At 36.3% G+C, this 10,914-nt stretch overlaps 2 protein-coding genes across 2 annotated transcripts in view; one reads left to right on the forward strand and one right to left on the reverse strand.

Annotated features, from left to right (window-relative positions):
* LOC140927364 (uncharacterized) overlaps positions 1-5,082 on the reverse strand; it is a 51,451-nt gene extending 46,369 nt beyond the window's left edge. Inside the window, exon 1 of the mRNA XM_073376997.1 lies at positions 4,947-5,082. The gene's annotated coding sequence lies outside the window, so the exon portion shown is untranslated. The remainder of the gene's footprint in view (positions 1-4,946) is intronic.
* Positions 5,083-7,012: 1,930 nt separating this feature from the next.
* The window catches only part of LOC140927363 (uncharacterized), an 11,361-nt gene continuing 7,459 nt past the window's right edge, over positions 7,013-10,914 (forward strand). The window contains exons 1-3 of the mRNA XM_073376995.1: positions 7,013-7,221; positions 8,800-9,345; positions 10,152-10,201. Of these exons, the coding sequence (XP_073233096.1) occupies positions 7,143-7,221; positions 8,800-9,345; positions 10,152-10,201 (675 nt within the window). The 5' untranslated portion in view covers positions 7,013-7,142. The remainder of the gene's footprint in view (positions 7,222-8,799; positions 9,346-10,151; positions 10,202-10,914) is intronic.

Genomic DNA, 10,914 nt, shown 5'->3' on the forward strand with positions numbered 1-10,914 from the left:
AGTTTAGTAAATGGAATAAAGGGGTAAAATATCTTCTAATGGTTATAGATGTGTTTAGCAAGTATGGATGGATTAGGGGGTTGAAAGATAAGAAAACTGAAACTGTTAGTAAAGCATTTGAGGACATATTCAAAAGTAAACGTAAACCAAGAATGCTATGGACAGATACAGGTTCTGAGTTTATCAGTAAACATTTCAAAGAGTTTCTGAAAAGAGAGGGAATCAAACTGTATCACACTGAAAATGAAGAGAAATCTAGTGTTGTTGAGCGATGGAATAAAACAATGAAAAACAGAATGTGGAAGATGTTTACTGTGAACAACAACACTGTTTACTGGGATAAGATAGTATACCTGCCAACTTTTTCTGAGATATAAGCGTGAGATTTTTATCCTGGGAGTTCTGGGATTTTTGCAGACGACACGATCATTTCCGAAGATTCCCGAAGAAGTCCGAAGTCTCCCGAAGAAGTCCGAAGTCTGCCGAAGGCGAAGTTATCGAGAAAACGCTTATCCACAAAATCAGAGATCGCGAGGAAGGTATTGTTATTTATTCATTTACACATGGTTTTCGTTCCTTACATGGGTCTGAGTTAACATATTTTTGGAAATTGTGTCAAGCAAGACGGCAACAACTCACATTTTTCAATCAGGCGTGAGAAATTGGCCCGCAGGCGTGAGCCGGCGTGAGATCGAAGTTTTCAACCCGCAGGCGTGAGACTCACGCCTAAGGCGTGAGAGCTGGCAGGTATAAGATAGATAAACTAGTCAATGATTACAATAATTCTAGACATTCCAGTGTAAAAATGACTCCTGTTGAAGCAAGTAAAAAGAAAAATGAAAATAAAGTTTGGACTAATTTATACGGTGATTTAATCTACTTGAAACCTGGTAAACCAAAGTTTGCGGTTGGTGATAAAGTTAGAATCTCAAAATATAAGGGAAGGTATTTGATAAAGGTTACACACCAAACTGGACAGAGGAGATATTTGTACGTATAGTATCGTTGATTTGACAGGGGAAGAGATTAAGGGTTCTTTCTATGAACAAGAATTACAAAAAGCAAAACAGCAGACATTTAGAATAGAAAAAATTATCAGGAGGGATAATAAAAAGAAAATGGCACTAGTAAAATGGAGTGGATATCCTGATAAATTTAACTCATGGGTGAGTTCTAAGGATTTGGTTGATTTTTAATACAAAATTTGTATTAAAAATAAAATCCTATTATTTACTCAGTTTCTTCTTCATCAGAGATAACTAAGTCTTCAACTACTTGCTCACTATCCTCTTCCTCTTCCTCTACCTCTTCAATTGTTAGTAAAGACTCTCTAGGTTTTAATGGTTTGATATAGCACTCATGTACTTTTATTTGTAAAGATGTTACAGTCTTACTTATAAAGATTCCTTCGATTATCAAAGCCATTTTAACATTGCAGTACTGGTTAATATATTTAAAAGGATTTAAATCCTTACCTCCCTTTGTCTTAAATAAAGAAAGAATTTTCTTTGATTTTTCTGAGTAAATCAGATTTGCGTAAAGAACTGGTGCGGATGAGGGGTCTATTCTTGTTTTCTTCTTTCCTTTCTTATCTGTATATTCTTCCTGTTTGTGATAAAATGGCGAAGACAGAGTTGATGCTAGATCTGCACCGTATTCATTCTCTAGATGTTGCTTAGAAAGAGTTGTTACATTGTTAATAACATCAAAAAATGCTTTTTCTTTAGTACTTGACTCGCTATCTTTCGCCCAAAGACATACTGGAATACTATAACCAACTAACTTGTTTGTTTCTTGATTTTTCTTCTCACTCACACCAAAAGAGAAAAGAAGTGGAGTTTCAACTACCAAAGCTCCTTTCTTTCCATTTGAATATTTGACTTCAATTGGGATACGTTTGTATTTGATCTTGCTATCTTTCACTTTGTACTCTTTGGCTTCATTAAAGATAATATTATCAGTCGTTAGATGATCGTAACTGGATAACTGCATTTTTTATTATATTTTATTTATTCTTTAAATCATTTTTTCAATTGTTACTTCTATACTATATAATCTTTCTGAAATTTCTTTTAATCCTTCTTCTAAAACTTTTATAAATTTTTCGTTAAATTTATTATCAACATAATTACGAGTAACAATTTTTTTATTATTTAAATCAAAAACATTAGATGGATAAGTTAAACCAACAATACCATTTGAACTCATTTTATTATATTTTATCAAATCTTTAATTCACTTTTTTTCTGGCCATAGCAAATTAACCGACCAATAATTGCTAGATTCAGGATTAGTATAAGTTAACTCTCCTAATTTATTCTTAATCTTTTTGGCTCTAGCAAGATATCTATCTCTTCGATCTTTGTCTTGATGAATAAGATAGTCTGGATAATTTGGTGATCCAAAATGAATTTTCTTTCCACTTGAAAGTGTTGCTACATATTTGTTATTTTTGCATGTTGAATAATCAAGTGATTCAGCACCAAGTTTTTTAGCTTTTCTGGTTAGTTTTTTAAACTCTTTACCTGAAACAACATATTTATCATCATCTGACGAAGAGGAATCTTTAGGCTCATATGTTGGATCCTCATCATGATTATAACCATCATCAACTATAAAATCTAAATCTTCTTGTGTAGGAATATCGTTTTTGAATTCCATTTTATTATTTGATTAGATTATTTTTGTTGGGAAAATCCCCTAATTACACAAAACTAATCAAAATGGGAATTTCCCTAATTACACACAAACCCATCAAATGGGAATTTCCCTAATATATTTTTATTCCTTTAAATCTCATTTTACTTTGCCTTGAGTTTTCTCTTTACTATTCCCTTAGTTTTCTTAACTTTTACTTTTTTATCTTTATCCTCTATTTCCTCATCTTCTTCAGTAAAACTCAGTAAAAATGTACCAGTACCCTTTAGGCTAGAACCATCCGCTCTAAGTATAGGTCTAATATGACCTGTTCCCTCAACTTCCTCTGCAAATTCTTCAAACTCTCTAACAAAATTAATCTTTGAAAAAAACCTCAATAAAACTTTTTTAAGATCAAGCCAACCAGGGCAGCCTAATTCCATATTTAAATCTACTCCGTATTCATTCATAACTGGATAAGCAGTATCATAAAAAAGTCTATCCATAAGATCATGTACCAACTTTAAATCATACTTACTAAGTATTGGCTTTCGATTGGTATAAGGAAAAATTATATCATATACATCCAAACAACTGTTAATAACCTCAATCCTTTTTTTAATTTCAGACTCTTCTTTATCCCAAAGTTCAAAAAGTTTTTTGTCTTTATTACAATTAAAATCACCCATTCCGTTAAAAAGATAACCAATATTTCTAATCATTAAATATGCTCCAGTATCATCTTCCGCTATTTTATTTTTAGATTCTTTATTATCTTCATCAAGTGACTTACTTTTATTCTGATTTAAAGTCACAAACTCCCTAAACCATTCTCTATCTCTTTTAAAAGGAGTTGGTAATTTAATACACTCATCTCCAACAAAAACGTCTTGAAGACTCATCTTTTATTATTAATTATATAACTCTCTTTTTTAAGCTATTTAAAAACAAAAAAAATATAATAAATGGTGTTTAAAAAAATGGAATCTTATAACAAAAAAAATGTCATAAGATTAAAAATATTAATCACTATCACTATCTAATATATTAATATTACGCTCAAAATCACTATAAGTCATTTCTTTAATATATACTTTACTCTTAAATCTTTCAAAACAATCATTAAACTCTACTAAATTTTTATATTCATAACTATCATATCTTTCCTGATTAAACTTACCACTATCTATATCATAAAATAAATCCATATAATCATCTAATTGTAATTCTAGTGATTCAATGAAATTGATATCACTTTCTTCAAATTTAAACTCATTATTATCTTCAAGATAACCAAGTTCTTTAGCTTTTAAAAATCTTCTAAAATATAGCATAAGTTGATAAGCTTGAGGAGTATCAAATATTTTTGCATCTACATCTAATTTTTTTACAAATTTTTCACATGTCTTATTGATACCTCTTATAAAAAGATATTCATTTCTGAAATCCCTTGCATATTCTGGGATTTTATTAGTTTTTTTAATGCATTTCTGGAAATTCGAAGTTTGACCCAGGATACCCATTTTACTATATAGCTAACTACTGCCAGTGAAAGGGGCTCAGAATCAGCAGCTTGCGGTCCAGATCTTACTGCTGACTTTTAGATGTCTCACGGTCGCCATGGCATATGTTTGGTATTCCCTTCGCTGTGGCCAAAATTTGATTGCCCGTAGGGCGCCTTTTTGACTATCGAGAAAGTTCCTGAAGGTCGTGACAGAACGATCTAAACGTATATAGTACACAAAGCCCTTGGTCACATATTGCTGAAGAAATGCAATGAATATTTTTATGTAATAGTTCACGAAGGAAAAGAAGAAGCCTTCAATCGAAAAGTATCATGAAGAATGTTCAGTATACTGATTAAAATCATTCATAGTTCTGAATTTCGTGGTTAATGAAGCTGGCCAACTACAGGTTGGTCAGCCTGCCTTGGATGTAAATGCAAAATTGCAACATTACATTTAAAGCTAAAGATCCCCAAAATAACAGGACATATATTGATGGACAATTGTATCCTTTTTTGTACTCGATCAAGGGTACAAAAACATGCAACGATAAAGACACTGATCTGAACTCCTTGGCGCTTATCCGTATATTTGATGGTTACTTCCATAACCTAACAGGTCTGGAGCCAACATGGTAAATTAAATTTAAATCTGACTTAAAGAGAAAACTTTCAAGAGTGAAAACTGTGTGACGCTGACTGCATTCAAGACTTGAAGAGATATAAATAGATTGAGAGAGAGTTGAGCGCTTAATTGCTTAATAAGACTTACTGACTTGGTTTAAAACAAAAAACGTCATCTTACCTCACCCTAGTACGTATTTTTGCGTTCAATTAACTCGTTTTACTCCTTCGCTACTAAAGCGCGCGATGAAATATCTCGTCAGTGAAGCACGTCTGTAAATATAAACGCCCTTTACGTGAAAGCCCCTGAAGCCTTTGACGCGACGTTCGTTATTCCTTGAGAACATTGTAAATCAAGCTGAGAATGACAGGTCAAAAGCTATATCATTTCTATGCGCGCAACTTGGTAACTAAATATTCGCTAAATATTTGAACCCACGTGACATGCCAGTCGTAATACTAAAACCACCCATAAAAGCACCAGAAGGCCTCAAGATTTTTATCCTCTGGCTATGTCTTGTTGCTTTATCTGGCTAGGATCGTTGGAAAAAAGATCAGCGATAGCTGCAGCTATTAAATACCAAAAAAAAAAGACAATAACAAACAAACAAAAGCAAAACTTTTTGACAATCGTACGATTTTACTTCAGTTCTACTGGCCACTTGAGACTCGGGTCCGGGTGTTGTGTCGAGCTACAGTATGGGACGTTTGGGAACAAACTTTACCCAGTTAGAAGTAATCGGCTCCTAACCCAGTTTTCTGTGCAGCATCGTAACAGCCAGTGAAAAAGCTTTGTTCTATAAATTGTCAAAGGGTGCAGTTGGATTGGATTTTTACCTTAGCAAGAGCCCATGACCATGGTTGTGGCGGCGCAATTTCTGTGACGGAGCCAAACTGCGCCTCGCCGATCTTGAAAGTGGAGCGTTACATATCGGATGGGTTTGGCGCTATACTTTGGTGCAGTGTGAACACCTATTCGTCCCGTCGCGGAAGTGAATAAGTAGAAGCGAGGACTGGAACCAACTGAGACGGAAGTAAAGTGCACCAAACCCTCTCGGCCAACCGCGCTGGCACGATGTTCGACGTGTGTGAACGACTTGTGACGCCCCGGGCCGTTGCACACACGTGGCGCCACTAAAAGCTATGCGGTAAAAGCTAGGCTCCTGACCTTAGAAAATGAGGGGGTCCACCCTATTTTCTAAGGGAAAAATACTGGGGACTAGATTGGTCATGGGCCAGTCCTTTCGTTGTATTTTTTAAGGCTTCAGTTTTCCTGACGAAGGAACATGCAAGCAGTTTGTTGACATAGTTAATGAAAATTGATCCTCGTATCTAGATAGTCATATCTTATGATCATCAATTTTGTATTCTTTCATGCTGTGTATGGATAACTTTAATTTGTTGGAGTCATCAGTGGTCATGAAGCAAGATGGCCACATTTTCAATTCTGCTGTTTTAAGTATGATATCTATACTGTATCTATTTTTCTTTGTCATAATATACAATTTTACCAAGGGGCACCATTTTAGTCTACCTAGATGTGTCCCTCTCCTAGCTACTTAGTATTATTTCATTTTCTGTAATTAATAGTGTTTTTGTTATTAATGCTAAGTGGAGAAAAAATAGAATACAAATACAAATACTGGTTAAGTTTCGAAAGGACGGGGGTAGACAGAATTAGTAGAAGGATAGAAAGCAAGGGGAATGGTCTGACTAAGTTGTAGTTTTTAATCATGGCGACAAGTATTCGTAATTAAAAATGTGCCATAAAAATTGTTATAAAACAACACTTGGATGACAGTGTTATTTTCGCACGTTGGCATAAATTTCGACCATGAGTGTCGATTGAGAGCAGTGGAAAGAAGATTCAGAAGTAAATGATTACAATTATGCTTAAATGAATGGTTTCATCCAGTTCTGGCTCTGTTTCAAAACGATGCTGACTGTCAAAACCAAGAGTGAAAATGACATTGTTAATGGCGCTTTATGGCTTTGGATAGTACCATGATCGTTTTGTCTTGCAGTTTTTTTTTCTAAATGTTGTCCGCTTGCTCAAACTATGCCAACATTGATGGCCAAAAACGTAGCAAAGTGTCAAGATATAAAATTGAAACGTAACAATGAAAAATGCAACATTGCGTCAAAATTTAAATAAAACAGCCGTTTGTTTGAAAAACCAGCAGAACGATTGGTTGAATGCTCGCAATACCAATCACCGATCACATTTCAAAGCATGCAGCAAACGAAAGGCGTGGGATTAATTAAGGTGTTTTTGACCACATGCACCTTGCGTGTCGATCACGTCGACTATTTTTGTTACGCTTGGCTGTGGATCCCCTGATTGCAATTGAAGCCAGTTTCTCAGCGTCTCCTGATTATGAACTTCGAAATAAAGTTGTTCGTATTAATCATAGCAATGGGAAAAGTGAAACCAAACGAAGTCTCCGATTATCAAGGTGAGATCACTAATAATAATAATAATGGACGTCAGTTACCATTTACAGTACTGATAAATTGATTGCCACGCAATTCCAGCATCTTTTGTGAGCCGATTCCCAGGATCAGGGTATTTCAGAAAGGCAATTGCAGCTTAGAATTTCAATTTCGATCTACTGTCATATATCTGCGTTACTACAAATTCTAGCTTTGGTCTTCAAAGTTACTATATCCACAACTACTGCCACGTCATGGCCAGTAAAGTAAGGTGGCTGAGGGTAGAATCGAATAACTTGCCGCAGCTCATTCTCTCTTGCTTGCTGGCGGCCTTTGTATACTAAACTTTTTACCACTATCAAGTAAAGAAAATTTGTAAACGCCAAGCAAAATAATTGGAAGCTAAGAAGTCCATTTTTATCGCTCAATTTAAAAACGGAAAAATAAGCTCATTACTTTGATGAAAATGAAAAGCCAGTTTTGCATTGTCTAACCAGGTATCATACGTTTGACCGCGTTGGAGCTACATGCGGACGTCTAAAATCTTCGTCTTGCGTCTTTTAGAAATTCTTCGTCATATCGCGCATTAGTTATTTTCGTACTCTGCAGTGCTATGTTTATATACCATGCGATAATGTCTAGTGTTCCGTGTCTCTTCTTGACAATTTGACTGAAACTTTGGGAAGGTTTTGAAAGCAGGGGGAGACGGGTCTACACAAGGAATAAGGTTTACATAACTCATAACTTTGGGAAAGTTTTGAAAGCTGAAGGAGAAGCAAGGGTTTACAGAACAAGGCTTAGATAACTCAAATGCGCTCTTCTATTTAGGGTCCTACGGATTATGCTTGTAAAATCCAGTATTACGTTTTTTGGCGTCACCTTTGCAACCAAGGTGTTATGCTCAAAATTATGCTTGCCTGGGGGTATTATGCTCCTAATAATGTGTCGGATTAAAATGACTCGTTTCCATCCGTCAACTATAAAGCTATCGTTCCTATACACTCTTACGTTGCCCGATTTCATACCTTGAGGGACTGGAATGAATCAGTGCAATATAGAACCCACATGGTTAGAAAGAGTCAGTACAGACATCTTTTAAAAATCCTTAAGTCTGGTCTTAATCGGGTCAATATTGAGCAAGTTATGGCCATTCAAAAATTTAAAAATTACTACGAAATTCGGGGAATCGATATGATTGCTGGACTCCAGGTGTCTATGTAGTTTAGACATTTTACAATCAAACCATCATTTTTCCATTAATGAATTCATTAGTTTGTTAGCGACGGGAACGCTTGACCTGGTTTGACTGTAAATGGCTGTATCTCAATTTAGTTTCAATCAACACAATCTTGAGGATTTTCAAAGCTCGGCGAGTGTGATCTTTCTGACTATGTGGGTCTTGTGTTGATAATCCATAATACACGGACTAGTGCCCAGTCCCTCACGGCATGAAATCGGCATGACGCCTTGAAAACCTAGCATACGAAGGTAACCACGACTACTGTTTTGCAAAATGCACTGGGAACGAAAAATTTTAGCTGCCGAATGTCCTTTGGATAAACGTAAAGATTTCTACGAAATATTAACTTTAATCCTTCCAGGTAATCTAGAGGAAGCTTACACCGTTAAAGACCTGAGAAATGACTTGCAGACCGCCATGGAAGTAGAGCACGCGACCATCCCACCATACTTGACTGCCCTAGCCACTCTCAAGTCTGGTAACAACTCTGACATTCACACTAGACTAAAAGACGTTTTTATTCAAGAGATGTTTCACCTGGCGCTTGCCGCCAATATTCTCAACGCAGTTGGAGGAAAACCATCGCTAAATTATTCAGGATTCATTCCTGACTACCCTTCTGTGCTCCCAGGTGGCCTCCATCCCAAACTGATTGTCCCTATCAAAAAATTCTCACGCCCTCTGGTGAAAGACGTGTTCTCGATGATAGAACAGCCAGAGGTAGAAGTAGCCACATTAAGTAGCTTTAAACATATTTTTAGTTTTGTACGTGGAATCAAAGATAGATTAGGTCACTGCCAAAGAAATGAAGGGGGAGTTTACTGCGAATTACAAGGGAACATCATGACCCCGATGAATCCATCAGGTTGCTTTATTTCAAAGGCTGAAAAGGCTCAGTTTCTGGAAGGTGAGTCTGACACGATTATTCTTTTTAACCATCAACTTCTATGCTCATATCAAAAACTAGTAGCCTGATAAAACAGTCGACATTTCGTGACGTCACCACTGGTTTTGGAACCAATGAAAAGTACTTCCCAGATCTGAGTAGTGACGCGCCATCAGTGTGGAATTTCTGCGTTCGTTTCTCAGACGTCATTTCGCGAGGAAATCAGTGGTAACGTCGCGTAATATCAACTTTTTCCTCAGGTTCAGCGGTCGATTGATTGTATTCGTTACGCAAAGTCGCAAAAGTTTTGGTACAAATCTCCTCTACCGTGATTCTTGGACTATTTTAACTCTACCTACATCGGGAATTTTATTTTAGGCAGATTCCTGGATATTTTAATTCAATGGAATGATGCAAAGAAATGATTTTCCATTTATTCTTATTACGGAATACGGTCAATCGTTGCTCTTAGGCTACCCAAATTAACTGAATTTGTATATATGCTCAGTAATGCAAATTGACTTGAAATGGACTGGTAGTTTTGAAGGGAAAACGACGACACGCGGCAAGCCAAGAAATATAAGAGGGATGAAAATCAAGATTGTTTCTGCATAAAGTTAAACTGAGTTAAACGGACAATGGCATGCACGTAACTGGATTTGCGTCTTACTCAAGGAACAATTAAAAAACCTTCGAATCATGCAGTCCAATTTTATAGTACCACGCTGCGCTGTCCACGCTGTTTATGAAATAACACTATGATTGCGTCAATAATAACTTACATTACTAACTGTGTTATTAAAAATAACATATTATTTTGACTACAGAATTTAAGCAGCGTCGATTGTTAAAGGTGATTCATAGAGAAGCAAAAAAGGTGTGTCTCAAAAAACGCCCTATTATAATAATATTGACTATAGTCTGGACTTTACACCTTTCATCTCTGAGCCACATTCCATTTTGAACTTTTCTCTTGTACTTCTCAGAAAACAGGTAAACCGTTGACATGGCGAATTTCCATCCACTGGATAAGCATTAGGGATATCATTTGCACTATCCAGTGGATAGAGATTTAGTTAAACGGAGTTTAGCCCTTGTTTAGAGACCGGTCATTATTCATCGGCTGGGTGCGGGCGGGGGGGGGGGGCGTCACTTGATTTTTAGGAGAACAAAAGGGGGGATTGCTAAAAACTTTGGAAGGATTCAGAGGGGGGACCACTCAAATTTGCTTGGAAAATGAAGAAGACATGGGGAGCCGGAAGGATCGCGAAAGTCATCAAATGTTATTAGGGGGGATCACTTCAGTGAAGTAACATTCAAAGGGGGGATCGGCTAAATTTCACCTTGTTTAGCCCCAAATTCGCCGCCCCCCAACCTTAGGCCATAAATAATGGCCGCTCCCTTAACAAAACCGCGTTCTAAGCCATTTTCAGTTTGAGTCGGTTTGCCTAGCGCTGGAATTTATTTAAACACCGTTTTTCGCGAACAATTTGAACAAAGCATATAGCGTAGACTGGAAGAATACTTTTTTTTTTCTAAAATTAACCCCTTAAGAAAGAGATCTAGTGGTCCAATGATTTCTTAAACCTC

Source organism: Porites lutea, chromosome 2 (genome assembly GCF_958299795.1).
Source record: "Porites lutea chromosome 2, jaPorLute2.1, whole genome shotgun sequence".
In the NCBI taxonomy this organism is placed as follows: Eukaryota; Metazoa; Cnidaria; class Anthozoa; order Scleractinia; family Poritidae; genus Porites; species Porites lutea.